We start from the raw sequence: 16,182 nt of genomic DNA, 5'->3' as shown, positions 1-16,182 counted from the left end.
ATACAGTGAATGGAAATGAATCAAGAATGGATACACCTGGTTACAAAATGAAAACAATTGGAATTATTGGAAATAAAACAGTTGAAGTTAAAAATCTCAATACATGGGATAAAATCTAGTCTAATATTGTCTGTTCAGAATCAAAGTGTGAATCTGTGCATTGGAAGATAGTCTCAAAGAATTCATCCAGAGCACAGCACAGATGGAGTGATGAAATACATGAAAAAGAAGGAAGATTTGTGGGGGCGCCTGGGTGGCTCAGTCGGTTAAGCGATTGCCTTCAGCTCAGGTCATGATCCTGGAGTCCCGGGATCGAGTCCCGCATCGGGCTCCCTGCTCGGTGGGGAGCGTGCTTCTCCGTCTGACCCTCTCCTCTCTCATGCTGTTTCTCTCTCGCTCGCTCTCCAATAAATAAATAAATAAAATCTTTAAAAAAAAAAAAAAAAAAGAAGGAAGATTTGTGGATAATAGACTGATAGGTCCCAGCATTTGTCTTAGAGACTCAGAAGAAAGAGGAGAGAAGCCAGTGGAGAAGAGATAATCCGAAGAAATAATGGCTGAGAATATTTCAGAACAGAAGAAAGCACGCACTGGGGTGCTGAATATGATTATAAAACAAAGCAATACTAAGGGACACATCAAAGTGAAGCATTAGAACATCAAAGGGAAAGAGAACATTTTAAAGCTTCCTAAGGATAAAGTCACTCATCTATGAAGTGGTGACAACTGGGCTGAGATCTGACTTCTTATCAGCCACAGGACAACAGGACAGTATCTTTAAAATGTTGGAGGAAAGAAAGAAAGGAACGAAGGAAAGAAAGAATCCTTTAACCTAAAATTCTATACCCAGAGAAGCTATTGGCAAAGACAAAATAAAACTGTTTTCAGACAAAAAAATGAAGGGAGTGTACCACTCACAGACTCTCCCTGAAAGAATTACTAAGGATGTACTTCAGCCAGAAGAAAAGAGAAACCAGGGGCACCTGGGTGACTTAGTTGTTTAAGCGTCTGCCTTCGGCTCAGGTCATGACCCCAGGGTCCTGGGATCGAGCCCCGCATCGGGCTCCCTACTCAGCGGGAAGCCTGCTTCTCCCTCTCCCACTTGTCCTGCTTGTGTTCTCTCTCTTGCTGTCTCTCTCTGTCAATTAATTAAATAAATAAAATCTTAAAAAAAAAAGAACAGAGAAACCAAAAGAAGAGATGCAATTAAAAAGTGGCCAGAGTGCCTGGGTGGTCCAGTCGGCTGAGTGTCTATTGGTTTTGGCTCAGGTCAGGGTCATGGGATCGAGTCCCACATTGGGCTCTGCGCTCAGTGAGGAGTCTGCTTGGGATCCTCTCTCCCTCTGCTCCTTCTGTTCATGTGTGTGAGTGCTCTCTCTCTCTCCCCAAATAAATAAATCTTAAATAAAGTGGGGGGCGCCTGGGTGGCTCAGATGGTTAAGTGTCTGCCTTTGGCTCAGGTCATGATCCCAGGGTCCTGGGATCGAGCCCCGCATCAGGCTTCCAGCTGGGTGGGGAGTCTGCTTCTCCCTCTCCCTCTGCCTCTCTCCTTGCTTGTGCTCTCTCTGTCTCTCTCTCTCTGATGAATAAATAAAATCTTTAAAAAAATAAATAAAGTGGCATTTTCAGACCACAATGCTTTGAAACTAGAACTCAATCACAAGAGGAAAGTTGGAAAGAACTCAAATACATGGAGGCTAAAGAGCATCCTACTGAAGAATGAATGGGTCAACCAGGAAATTAAAGAAGAATTAAAAAAATTCATGGAAACCAATGAAAATGAAAACACAACTATTCAAAATCTTTGGGATGCAGCAAAGGCAGTCCTAAGAGGAAAGTATATAGCAATACAAGCCTTTCTCCAGAAACAAGAAAGGTCTCAAGTACACAACCTAACCCTCCACCTAAAGGAGCTGGAGAAAGAACAGCAAATAAAGCCTAAACCCAGCAGGAGAAGAGAAATAATAAAGATCAGAGCAGAAATCAATGAAATAGAAACCAAAAGAACAGTAGAACAGATCAACGAAACTAGGAGCTGGTTCTTTGAAAGAATTAACAAGATTGATAAACCCCTGGCCAGACTTATCAAACAGAAAAGAGAAATGACCCAAATCAACAAAATCATGAATGAAACAGGAGAGATCACAACCAACACCAAAGAAATACAAACAATTATAAGAACATATTATGAGCAACTCTATGCCAGCAAATTCGATAACCTGGAAGAAATGGATGCATTCCTAGAGATGTATCAACTACCAAAACTGAAGCAGGAAGAAATAGAAAACCTGAACAGACCTATAACCACTAAGGAAATTGAAGCAGTCACCAAAAATCTCCCAACAAACAAAAGCCCAGGGCCAGATGGCTTCCCAGGGGAATTCTACCAAACATTTCAAGAAGAATTAATACCTATTCTTCTGAAACTGTTCCAAAAAATAGAAATGGAAAGAAAACTTCCAAACTCATTTTATGAGGCCAGCATGACCTTGATCCCAAAACCAAAGACCCCATCAAAAAGGAGAATTACAGACCACTATCCCTGATGAACATGGATGCAAAAATTCTCACCAAAATACTAGCCAATAGGATCCAACAGTACATTAAAAGGATGATTCACCACAACCAAGTGGGATTTATCCCTGGGCTGCAAGGTTGGTTCAACATCCACAAATCAATCAATGTGATACAATACATTAACAAAAGAAAGAACAAGAACCATATGATCCTCTCAATAGATGCAGAAAAAGCATTTGACAAAGTACAGCATCCTATCTTGATCAAAAATCTTCAGAGTCTAGGCATAGAGGGTACATACCTCAATATCATAAAAGCCATCTATGAAAAACCTACAGCGAATATCATTCTCAATGGGGAAAAACTGAGAGCTTTCCCCCTAAGGTCAGGAACACGGCAGGGATGTCCACTATCACCCCTGCTATTCAACATAGTATTGGAAGTCCTAGCCACAGCAATCAGACAACAAAAAGAAATCAAAGGCATCCCAATCGGCAAGGAAGAAGTCAAACTCTCACTCTTTGCAGATGATATGATACTTTATGTGGAAAACCCCAAAGACTCCACCCCAAAACTGCTAGAACTCATACAGGAATTCAGTCAAGTGGCAGGATAGAAAATCAATGCACAGAAATCGGTGGCATTCCTATACACCAACAAGACAGAAGAAAGAGAAATTAAGGAGTCGATCCCATTTACAATTGCACCCAAAACCATAAGATACCTAGGAATAAATCTAACCAAAGAGACAAAGGATCTGTACTCAGAAAACTATAAAATACTCATGACAGAAATTGAGGAAGACACAAAGAAATGGAAAAACGTTCCATGCTCATGGATTGGAAGAACAAATATTGTGAAGATGTCAGTGCTACCTAGAGCAATCTACACATTCAATGCAATCCCCATCAAAATACCATCCCCTTTTTTCAAAGAAATGGAACAAATAGTCCTAAAATTTGTATGGAACCAGAAAAGACCCCGCATAGCCAGAGGAATGTTGAAAAAGAAAAGCAAAGCTGGCGGCATCACAATTCCGGACTTCCAGCTCTATTACAAAGCTGTCATCATCAAGACAGTAGGGTACTGGCACAAAAACAGACACATAGATCAATGGAACAGAATAGAGAGCCCAGAAATGGACCCTCAACTCTATGGTCAACTCATCTTTGACAAAGCAGGAAAGAATGTCCAATGGAAAAAAGACAGTCTCTTCAACAAATGGTGTTGGGAAAACTGGACAGCCACATACAGAAGAATGAAACTGGACCATTTCCTTACAGCACACACAAAAATAGACTCCAAATGGTTGAAAGACCTCAATGTGAGACAAGAGTCCATCAAAATCCTAAAGGAGAACACAGGCAGCAACCTCTTCGACCTCAGCCGCAGCAACTTCTTCCTAGAAACACCGCCAAAGGCAAGGGAAGCAAGGGCAAAAATGAACTCTTGGGACTTCATCAAGATAAAAAGCTTTTGCAAAGCAAAGGAAACAGCCAACAAAACCAAAAGACAACCGACAGAATGGGAGAAGATATTTGCAAAAGACATATCAGATAAAGGGCTAGTATCCAAAATGTATAAAGAACTCATCAGACTCAACACCCAAAGAACAAAGAATCCAATCAAGAAATGGGCAGAAGACATGAACAGACATTTTTCCAAAGAAGACATCCAAATGGCCAACAGACACATGAAAAAGTGCTCAACATCGCTCAGCATCAGGGAAATCCAAATCAAAATCTCAATGAGATACCACCTCACACCAGTCAGAATGACCAAAATTAACAAGTCAGGAAATGACAGATGTTGGCGGGGATGTGGAGAAAGGGGAACCCTCCTACACTGTTGGTGGGAATGCAAGCTGGTGCAGCCACTCTGGAATACAGTATGGAGGTTCCTCAAAAAGTTGAAAATAGCTACCAAATGATCCAGCAATTGCACTACTGGGTATTTACCCCAAAGATACAAAAGTAGGGATCCGAAAGGGTACGTGCACCCCGATATTTATAGCAGCAATGTCCACAATAGCCAAACTGTGGAAAGAGCCAAGATGTCTATCGACAGATGAATGGTTAAAGAAGAGGTGATATATATATACAATGGAATATTATGCAGCCATCAAAAGGAATGAGATCTTGCATTTGCAACGATGTGGATGGAACTGGAGGGTATTATGCTGAGCGAAATAAGTCAAACAGAGAAAGACATGTATCATATGACCTCACTGATACGAGGAATTCTTTTTTTATTCTTATGTTAATCCCCATACATTACATCATTAGTTTTAGATGAAGTGTTCCATGATTCATTGTTTGTGCATAACACCCAGTACTCCATGCAGAATGTGCCCTCCTCAATACCCATCACCAGGCTAACCCATCCTCCCACCCCCCTCCCCCCTCCCCTCTAGAACCCTCAGTTTGTTTTTCAGAGTCCATCGTCTCTCATGGTTGATATGAGGAATTCTTAATCTCAGGAAACAAACTGAGGGTTGCTGGAGTGGGGGGTGGGGTGGGAGGGATGGGGTGGCTGGGTGATAGACACTGGGGAGGGTATGTGCTCTGGTAAGCGCTGTGAATTGTGCAAGACTGTTGAATCTCAGATCTGTACCTCTGAAACAAATAATGCAATATATGTTAAGAAAAAAAAAAGAAGAAGAAGAAGGTAGCGGGAGGGGAAGAATGAAGTGGGAGAAATCGGAGGGGTAGACGAACCATGAGAAAAGGAAGTAATTTTTGTGTGTTTAAAAAGAGGCTTGATTTGCAACGACATGGATGGAACTAGAGGGTATTATGCTAAGCGAAATAAGTCAATCAGAGAAAGACAATTATCATATGATCTCACTGATATGTGGAATTTAAGAAACAAAACAGAGGATCATAGGGGAAGGGAGGGAAAGATGAAACAGGATGAAACCAGGGAGGGAGACAAACCATAAGAGACTCTTAATCATAGGAAACAAGCTGAGGGTTGCCAAAGGGGAGAGGGGTGGGGGGATTGGGTCACTGGGTGATGGACATTGGGGAGGGTATGTTTTGTAATGAGCACTGGGTGTTATATAAGACTGATGAGGGGCGCCTGGGTGGCTCAGTTGGTTAAGCGACTGCCTTCGGCTCAGGTCATGACCCTGGAGTCCCGGAATTGAGTCCCGCGTCGGACTCCCAGCTCGGCGGGGAGTCTGCTTCTCCCTCTGACCCTCCCCCCTCTCATGCTCTCTCTCTCTGTCTCATTCTCTCTCTCAAATAAATAAATAAAAATCTTTAAATTAAAAAAAAAAAGGACTGATGAATCACAGGCCTGTACCTCTGAAACCAATAATACATTAATGTTAATTGCATTTAAATAAAAAAATTAAAAATAAATAAAAAGAGGCTTGAACCCAACAGAAGTAGGAAGCACAATGGGCAGGGAAGAGTTTCCTAAGTTACTGTTTCCTCTTCCCTCATCAGAAGAGAGACAGCAAGTGAGTTTAGAGTTTGTAGGAAAATGTATAAATATGTGATTGGAAGTTATAGACATACAATCCATAGCTCAAACGAGCAGAGGGATAAAGAGAGTTTTTTTTTAATTTAAACTGAGGGCAGGAAAGGAGGAGTTTTAAAAAGGAAAGAAAGTGCAGAGTAATAGAAAACACAAAATAATAGAAATAATTCCAAATACATTAGTAATCACAATAAATATAAAGTTACCATATGAGTATAGCAGATTAGCAGACTGAAATTGAACTAAAATACAGCTTTATTCTTTTATTTTCCTCTTTACCATTGTTTTTAAAAATTAAGATTGTTTTAATTCCAGTATTGTTAACATACAGTGTTATATTAGTTTCTGGTGTTCATCATCCTGTGCGCATCACAACAAGTGCTCTCCTTAGTCTCCATCTCCTATTTCCCCCATCCCCCCACCAACCTCCCTTCTGGTCACCATCAGTTTGTTCTCTAGAGTTAAGTGGCTGTTTCTTGGTTTGTCTCTCTCTCTCTCTCTTTTTCCCTTTGCTCAATTGTTTTGTTTCTTGAATTCCACATATGAGTGAAATCATATGGTATTTGTCTTTCTTTGACTTATTTCACTTAGCATTATATTCTCTAGCTCCATCCGTGTCATTGTAAATGGCAAAATTTCATTCTTTTTATCGCTGAATAATATCCCCGTGTGTGTGTGTGTGTGTGTGTGTGTGGTCTTTCCGTTTTCCCTCTGGGAGCTGGCTACCCTCGGCAGTGCCTTCTGCTTCCGCGTGCTGGAGGTCCCACTGGAGCCGACCCCTCCAGACGAGGCTTGCGTCTTGTCCAGCAGCAACTGTTACCTGGAGGACAATCTTGGGGTTTAGTTAGAAGACCCATTTCATCTTTACACTAAACTGGGTGGCCTTTATCAGTAACAAAGGGGTTATTTTGCCTTCTAACCACCTTACTCTTTTTTTTAAAAAAATTTATTGTTATGTTAATCACCATACATTACATCATTAGTTTTTTAAAATTTTTTTATTGTTATGTTAATCACCACACATTACATCATTAGTTTTAGATGTAGTGTTCCATGATTCATTGTTTGTGCATAATACCCAGTGCTCCATGCAGAACGTGCCCTCCTCAATACCCCTCACCAGGCTAACCCATCCTCCCACCCCCCTCCCCTCTAGAACCCTCAGTTTGTTTTTCAGAGTCCATCGTCTCTCATGGTTCGTCTACCCCTCCGATTTCCCCCCTTCATTCTTCTCCTCCTGCTATCTTCTTTTTTTTTTCTTAACATATATTGCATTATTTGTTTCAGAGGTACAGATTTGTGATTCAACAGTCTTGCACAATTCACAGTGCTCACCATAGCACATACCCTCCCCAGTGTCTATCACCCAGCCACCCCATCCCCCACTCCAGCAACCCTCAGTTTATTTCCTGAGATTAAGAATTCCTCATATCAGTGAGGTCATATGATACATGTCTTCCTCTGATTGACTTATTTCGCTCAGCATAACACCCTCCAGTTCCATCCACGTCATTGCAAATGGCAAGATCTGATTCCTTTTGATGGCTGCATAATATTCCATTGTATATATATACCACATCTTCTTTATCCATTCATCTGTCGATGGACATCTTGGCTCTTTCCAGAGTTTGGCTATTGTAACCACCTTACTCTTAATTTTTTTGTTTCTGAATCTGTTCATTACCTGGGCAGAGAAAAATGCCCTTTACTGGACCCACAGAGGGCTCAGCCCATGGGACGATAAAGAGAACAGTCCTCCCAGAAGATCTAACAGTCATGAAATTGTACTTAGTAATACAGTCTTGAATTCAAAAAGACCAAAACAGATAGGAATATAATAGACAAATTCTCAGTTATAGTGGGAGATTTTAGCAACATCTTTCAGACGCCGATTGAACAAGCAGACAATTGTAAATATGTAGAAGATTTGAACAATACAGTTAACAAATCTGATCTTGTAACATACATTCCTGAACTCACAAAACAAAACAAAAATACATTGTTTTTAAGCCCACATAGTACATAAAAAAAGTCTGTGTAGTAAGTTAACAGATCTAAAATAATTAGCATACAGATTATGTTCTTTGAACTTGGGAAAATTAAGTGAGAAATCAACAATTACTGAAGGAAGAGATCATACATTTAGAAAGTAAAAAAAAGAAGGAGACCCTTTAAATAACTCATGGACTAAAGAGGAAATCACAGAAGAACTGACAAAATATTTAGAACTGAGTAACAGTGAAAATACTACCTATCAATGTGTGGGATGCAATTCAAGTGGTACTTAGAGAGAAAGATGTATAGTTTTAAATGCATGTGTAAAAAAGAAGAAAGATTAACTGTGTAAGCATGCAGGTCAAGAAATTGGAAAAAGAACAATAGAAAAAAACCCAAAGGAAATAGAAAAGAAAGAAATAAAAAAGACAACAAGGCTAGTGACGTAGAAAGCAACAATAAAAAAGAATGGAGACGACAAAACCAAAAGTTGTCTCTTTGGAAAGATTAATAAAATAGGAACACCCCCATCAAGGACTGATTATGCATAACAGAGAAAAGATACAAACAGATCATGTTATGACAGTGAAGGGATGGGTGTGATTATAAGTGCAGATTAACTCCTAAGAGAATACCAAAACCCATTCTATATCAGTGCACTATTGGATAATTATATAGAAAAACATAAATTACTGAACTAACTCAATAAGCAGTAGAAAACCTAAATATTCACTGTTAAATAAACTGAATTGGTAGCGAAAGGTATCCTTCCCCCACGAAAAAACAAGCCCAGAGATTTCACAGATGAGTTTTAACAAACCTTTAAGGAACAGTAAATCCCTGTGGTGTATACAGACTAATTCAGAGGTTCAGAAGCTACCCAGCAATTTTGAGGCTGGGATAACACCTTGATATCAAAACCTGACAAGAGAAGTACAAGAAAAAAAAAAAAAAAGCCAGTGTCACTATTGATGTGAAACTCTCAATAAAATACTAACAAATTAAAGTCAGCAGGATATGAAAAAATAATACATCATAAGCAAGCGAGTTTTACCCCATGGAACGAAAAGATGGCTCAACAGAAATGTAATCTACCAGGTTAACAGATTAAAAACCATATGACTATCTCAGCAGATGCAGAAAAGCATTCAGTAAAATTCAACACTTTCATAATGTGCTAAATGAATCAGGGGAACAGGCTAAATTTAGAGTCTTACGGTGAATCCCTTTATAAAGCAACTTTCATCCCATTTATATTTTGACTAAATTCAGATTTTCAAGTATTAGATTTTCTTTTCATAAAGGCTTAATTGCATGTGAGAACACACATCTATCCAGAAGATGTGCCCGGTTCTTTGGGAGAACACAAAAAAGTCCCCACAGCAACCCAAAAATTCATGGTGAACTTGAAGGTGACTCTCTGCACGTCCCATATCTCAGTTGCAGAGGCTCTACCAGGCCTCTGTATCCTCCAGGATAAGGACAAGATTACATTTTCCCACCATTTGAGTGTGACACCCCACTCACGGGTTGGGTGAAACGCGGCAGATCTGACCCGGGGAGACAAAGCGAGTGTGCGTTGTGGTCTGGCATGATCTCAGCCCCTTTCCTAATGGACTCCTTTTCTCACCCTCATTCACGTGTGCAGGTCCAAAGTGAAGACAGTTCACGAGAGGATCCCCTTGGCCGGACTGAGCAAGTTGCCCAGCGTCCCTCAGATTGCAAAGGTAACAACCAGCCTTTGTGAGAAGCTAGCTTCCTCTTTTAGCCCAGGGCTGGGACGGGGAGGGTACAGGCTTGTCCCGAGAGGGCTCTGCCCTTGGAGAGGGGAAGGCCACCGTACTCCTTGGCCCTTGACAGTGTAGATGGGGTGGAGGAGGGCTATTGGCAGATGCCCTCGTCTTCCCTGCAACTTCCCCATCTCATCCTCACAGCTGAGGCTGCTCATGGCCTCTGCCCCCAGGCTCACAGCTGGTTTAGGGGACCAGAGAAATGGAAAGAAAGGGCTGGCTATGGAGAGTGCTGTAGGACTTGAGAGGAGGAAGGAATGGGGTGGCCAGGGAGCCTTCACAGCAGAGGAGAGATGGGCTGGAGGATGGCCGGGCTGTTGGTCCAGACAGAGGACCCCTTTGAGTAAGGAGCTGTCCGTCAGCTGGTGGAGGGACCCGTGTCTCTGCTCTGGGATACTGGGAACTTGAGAACTGAGTCCAGTGGGGTGAGAAGGATGGTCAGTTGGTTCGGACCCACATGCCAAGCAGGATTGTGCCGGATGCCTTCTGTGGCCTCACTTTATCAGGAAGCCCCGGGAAGGTGAGTTGGCTTTCCTGGCCACTTGTTAGTGAGCGGCAGAGCCAGGGTTCAGCCCCAGGCCTTCTGACCCCACAGGGCCTGCCCTCCCATGCTCTTTCTCCTGGTGGGCAGAGCAGCCCAGATGTTTTCAGTGGAAATGACCCCTGAACTGTGTGTCTCTTTCTTCTTGCTTAGGCTTTCTGTGATGACGCTGTGGGGCTGAAATTCAACCCTGTCCTGTACCCCAAGGTGAGGACCTTCACCTTCTCCCCTTACCCAGGGCTCTGTCACTTGGCACAGATTTGCATGCCTGTGGCTCTGTGGAATGTTCTGTGCATCTTGGTGGGGTTTTGAGACCTCCATGTCTCCCCCTCTCCCGACTCGCCCCTGTGCAAATGGGTCCCCTGGGAACCTGTCCTTGGCCATGCCTGGGGAGAGACCCACCTAAACAGTTCCGCATCTGTTGTGGAGGTGGTAGAGGGGCTGCAGTGTTGTGACCTCTCCCCCCTACTCTGGTCGTACTTCCCTGAGGCCCGTGTGGGGTGGGGAGTGAGTCTACCTATAGCTGGAGGGTTAGCGCAGATCCAGTCTGTCATCATGGAGGTGTAGGGGGCGCAGAACCCCACTAAGAAATCAAAGGCCAGATCGTGGCTCCCGCCTGCCCGTGTTACTGCAGCGCTGAGCCCGTACAAGCCCCTGCACAGCCCTAGTTAATAAACGGGCTGGTTCTCTTGTCGGTTTCCTCAGGATTGGCCTGGACTTGACCCCCACTGTGGGAGTGCGGGTGGGCAGAGGAGCAGTAATAACAAAGCAAGCCAGCAAGCCCACTCAAGAACAATTGTGTAATGACAGGACTTCAATCACTCACGACAGTGAATTGCTCTAAATTGGCCTCAGGAAGAGAGCCAGGGCGCAGACTGCGTCTTCATGAGCCTGCAGGGTCCGGGGAGCCAGAAGCGGAAGCCAGCTGTGCTTCTGAGCCCGCACCGCGTGCCGACACAGTGGCCGCGGAGGCTCCTGGGGCTGGCCCAGTCTGCTCCCTGTGCCCCACTGCGCCCCACTGCGCCCCACTGCTGGTAGCAGGGGACGGCGAGGTGCGACGTCTGCTGGGGAAGAGAGGCCCTGTCCTGGCCGAGACATCCAGAACCCCCTGGAACCAGTGGCTTGAACGTTCATGATTGTGCTCGACACCGTTCTTCCTGTGCCGTGGCCGAGCTAATGGCAGGGTCCTCTCCTGCACAAGGAATGTGCCAGAGCCCCCTGCCTCAGACACCCTCTGAGCATCTGTAGGCTCTCCCCAGTAATAAGCTGCCCACCATGGAGCATTTTCTTTCATTCAGACCTCCCTTCCCTTTATAATTAAAGCTGAATTAGTGAGGTTTAACCAAACATTAAAACCCTGTCATAAAGGCCTTACTTAACTACAAGTTTGGCAAATTTTGTCATCAAATCCTGTCCACTGAGAGAAGCCGGTGACGCTCATTTGCACAGTTCTTTCTGTGACTTGGAAACCCTCCGGCTCTGGTAATAATGGAAGAGCAGCTGTATTTTCATGTTTTCTATGTTTGAAGGACTGCTTAGTCCAGCTGGGGTGTTAATCTGGCTGAGGTGTGTGTGCTTAGAATTCACAGAGTTTAGAACCTTCTGTGGAGGGTCTCCGTGGCCGGATGCCTCTTCCCTGGCAGGACAGTTTCTCTGCACTTTTGACCATTGCATGTGGGCGCGGGGTCTCCCTCTGGGGCTGGGCAGCCGTGCTATTCCGGGGGAGCTGAGAAGTGCCGATTTCCTTGGGCAGCGGAGAGCCTCACTTGGGTTGCATATTCCGACCAGTCAGTTTGTTCTTCCTGTTGTGTAACACATGGTCAGATCCCTCCTTTTTACTGCAGAGACTATCCCAATAACGCCTAAGTCTCCTCTTTCCTAACAAGCTGGTTTAGCTCTGATCTTTCTGGAGGGTTCTGTAGATGATGAGGATGATGATGGTGATACCTGCTCTGTTCTCAGCACTTTATGTGCCTGGTCTTACTGAATCTTCACAACCACACATCTCCATTTAATGGATGAGAAAACTGAGACCCAGAGAAGTAAAGTAGTTCAGTCGAAGCTATCCAGGTAAAAGCAGTGGATTCAAGATACAGACTTTAGTGTTTCTGAGCCCTGGACACCAACACTGAGGCACAATAGAAAACTAAACAGAACCAGTGGTCAGGGTTCTTCTCTACCCCCCCACCCCGGCCCTTGCATATTGTATGTTCCTCCTTAGATACCTTCACTTTATGGATAAAGGGGGATTGGAGTCTGGGCACGAGCTGTGCCTTGCTCCAAATCATACTGCTGATCAGAGGTGTAATTAGAGCCAGTGTCATCCTTGCTGGCCAGTTTCAGGGTCCTTTACTTTTTACACCACAGGTAAAGCACTGGGTAAGTCCCTGTGTGCCCAGGCCTTGGCTGGCACATCTGGATGGGAATGGAATGGTGATCCAGAGGTGTGGCCACCATGGGGGAGCCCAGGTCTGGGAACTAGCTGAGACCTCTGGCTTCTCCTTTGCCTCGCTGCACATGCGTGGAGGTCTCGCACCAGGGGGGCATATTCTCCGCCAGAATGGGTGCTTTCCCTTCCATTTGCTTCCTCACTTGTCTCTAAGTTAATCAACAATCTGATTTTTTTCTTTCTACATTTTTCCAGGCCTCCCAAATGATTGTGTCCTATGATGAGCACGATGTCAACAACACATTCAAATTTGGGGTCATTTATCAAAAAGCCAGGCAGGTAAGCACCACAGATCCATACTGGTCACTCTACCCTGTGGTTTCTCTCTGGGGGCTCCCTCTTGGCCTCCCCCACGCACGGGAGCCCTACGCTAGGCTCTTACAGATGCCGAACACAGCAGTCACATTTCACGGATGAATTGGGCTGGAGGTGACAGACTCTTCAAGGTGGGCTACTCCTCACAAGAAGGCCTGCAGATCCTTTAACAGCAATGTTGTTTTTCAGACAGCAACTTCTAATTCTTCCTGGCTACCTCAGCTTATACTGAACCCTGGGCTGTTGTCACCAGAAAAGTCAGACTGGGTCAAGGGAATGGATTAGCACAAGCTGCTTTCTCCTTGCCTGCTCTTCTCCCAAAGGGGAATTAGCTTTTTCTCCCTGAACTTCCTTAGATTGCTGGAGTATTGCGTGCGTTTCTTCCCAGCTCTGCGTTCCATGATGTCATGCTGGTTGCTTGAAATCAGCCATGGCGGAAGTATTTACACCATGGAAATGTGCAAACCAGGGCTTCTGTTTTCCCTCTTTGGAAACCTGGTTGTTAAAAAATTTTACCAGCAGTACTGCTCACCCTCCTCTGTCTCTTGTAACACTCATATGCTGCTTTGGGATTAGTTGGTCAGAATAATGTTTCTCAAAGTGTGTTCCATGACACACTAGCCTGGTGGGTACTCTGTGAACAAATGACTCGTGGGGTTGGGGGCAGTGTGTGGGAATATTTTAAAGGGTCTAAGAACCCCCAAGGTAAAGAGCTCACATAGTTTTGTTGCACTCAGTGTTTCCCATACTTACTTGACCACAACTTCCCATCTTCCCTACCACGGACATGTATTAGCATCCTGAGAAGTGGTCTGCTGAACACACCCATGTTTCCTCACCTAGAAGGTTCCACACCAATTTCATCTTGGTATCATCCAAGAGCCTAGTGTGGTGATTTTATGGAAATACACTCAATAACTTTTTCCTGTGTGAATTAATGGATCAAAGTTTTGATGCTTTTATGGTAGGGTCGATAGTATCTTTCAATATTATCTGTGGGGGTTTTTTGTGTGTGTGATGGTGTGTTTCTTGGCTAGATGATAGCTGACTTCCTTGTCTGAAGATATTAGACCACAAGAGACATGTGTTTGCTTAAAAACATTCTAATTGAAGAGTTTAGGAACTGAGAGGCCAACACAGATGAATCTTATAATTGAAGCGAGATTATTCAGGTAGCTGCTCTAATTATTTTTACATATTGCATATTTATTTTGTACAGCTCTGGTAATATAACCCCCCTAATTAAAGTTTTTGCTTGTGAAATTTACCATCGCAGATCTCATAAGGTGATTACAATCCAGTGTTCCAGCAAAATTATAATTACTGAACATTAACCATCCACTTCTGAGAGGAGTCTGTGTTTTGTTTATTTACCTGATGTTGCTGAGCCACAGTGGAGGTACACAGGGAGATAAAAGTCTTTTTTAAAAAACTTTTAAAAAAGTTACTGTTTTGCAGACCTATATCCGTGGGGCAGTTAGTATGAATATTTGTTGCATGAAAGCTCTATGCTGTCCTTAGGATATAAATAAATCCCATCTAATTCTCCTGTTTGTCAAGCACAGTGATGACTAAGACCCCCTCCCTGAGTGCATGGTCAAACTCATGGACAGTGTAAAAATAAAGATTATGCTAGTCCCAGGCTGGGTGTAAATCCTAGAGAGAGCTGCACACCCCATTGAATAAGCTGGATTGCTGGGGCACCTCGTTACACATGCCGAGGTGGCTCAGTCATTAAGCGTCTGCCTTTGGCTCAGGTCATGGTCCCAGGGTCCTGGGATCGAGCCCCGCATCGGGCTCCCTGCTCGGCGGGAAGCCTGCTTCTCCCTCTCCCGCTCCCCCTGCTTGTGTTCCCTCTCTCGCTGTCTCTCTCTCTGTCAAATAAATAAAACTTAAAATAAATAAATAATAAATAAATAAATAAATAAGCAAGCAAGCAAGCAAGCAAGCAAGCGAGCTGGATTGCTTTCCCAGGAGAAGCTGTCTGTTACCCAGAAGCAGCTGTTCTCCCACACTCCGGCCTCATGACCTGGGGTAAACAGCATGCTGGGTCAGGGTTGTGATGCCTTTGTAGCATGCTCTGTATACATCAGGACTCAGCACACTTTCTGTGAATGGCTGGATCGTTAATATTTTAGATTTCATGCACCATACTGTCTCTCTGGAACTACCCCACCCTGCCTTTGTAGTGCAAAAGCAGCCATAGACAAAACTAAATGAATTGCCCTGGCTGTGTTCCAATAAAGCTTTATTTATAAAGCAGCAGGCTGGATGTGGCCCTTGGGCCATAGTTTGCTGACCCCTCCTAGAGGGCTGTGTTTCCCAAACTTCAGACATTCACAAATGACATCCAAGATCATATTTTCTACCGTTTGCCTCTGTTACACTTTTTGTCACACCTATAGTATTAACTACCTAACATTTTCCTTAAGTTTTTTTTTCACCTTAAGTCCATTGTTTAAAGGGAATTTTGTATCACTACTCTAATTAGAAAATCAGTATCCCTTGCATGAAATGAAGGTAATTCTAAACAGAAATACTATAAAAAAAGAGTAAAGTTATTGAAATCTAGCTAGATTCTGTTGCCTGTTGAAGGCATAGAATGTGGGATCTGCTCTTTTTTGTAATAAAGCAAGTGTAAAGGAGATATTAAAGAGTCACCTATTAGAGGCTTTCTTCTTGAAGCGATTGTGCATACTGGAGTTTCCTGTGTCATCTGCAGCTGTTAATTGCCGTCTGTGGATGTTTGCAGAGTCATCGGCTGTTTGCCGATCCTGCCACGGTGCGCAGAGCCTGCTGATCAGGCAGGGCCACGCACTGTTTGAAGCCTGTCACAAGTGCAGAGCTTACTACTGTTTTCAGCTTTGCTTTCTACTTTTTAAAAAATTATTAAACTTTTAATTTCTAGATATTTGTAGATTGGCATGCAGTTACAGGAAATAATACAGAGAGCTCTTTGTACCCTTCACCCAGTTTTCCCCAAAGGTAATGTCTTATAAAACTATAGTGCAAAATTACAGCCAGGATATTGACAGTGATACAATCCTCAAATCTTGTTCAGACTTCCCTAGTTTTGCATGCGACCATCG

General features: G+C 43.6%; 1 protein-coding gene across 1 annotated transcript in view; it reads left to right on the top strand.

The window, feature by feature from the left end:
• Nucleotides 1–16,182, top strand: part of RAP1GAP2 (RAP1 GTPase activating protein 2) — a 107,045-nt gene that overhangs the window by 58,603 nt on the left and 32,260 nt on the right. Inside the window, exons 7-9 of the mRNA XM_021704431.2 lie at nt 9,647–9,725; nt 10,483–10,536; nt 12,974–13,057. Of these exons, the coding sequence (XP_021560106.2) occupies nt 9,647–9,725; nt 10,483–10,536; nt 12,974–13,057 (217 nt within the window). The remainder of the gene's footprint in view (nt 1–9,646; nt 9,726–10,482; nt 10,537–12,973; nt 13,058–16,182) is intronic.

The sequence above is a fragment of the Neomonachus schauinslandi genome, chromosome 15 (genome assembly GCF_002201575.2).
Source record: "Neomonachus schauinslandi chromosome 15, ASM220157v2, whole genome shotgun sequence".
Classification (NCBI taxonomy): domain Eukaryota; kingdom Metazoa; phylum Chordata; class Mammalia; order Carnivora; family Phocidae; genus Neomonachus; species Neomonachus schauinslandi.
The sequence above is the reverse complement of the archived record's forward strand: the minus strand, read 5'-3'. Positions and strand labels throughout refer to the sequence as shown.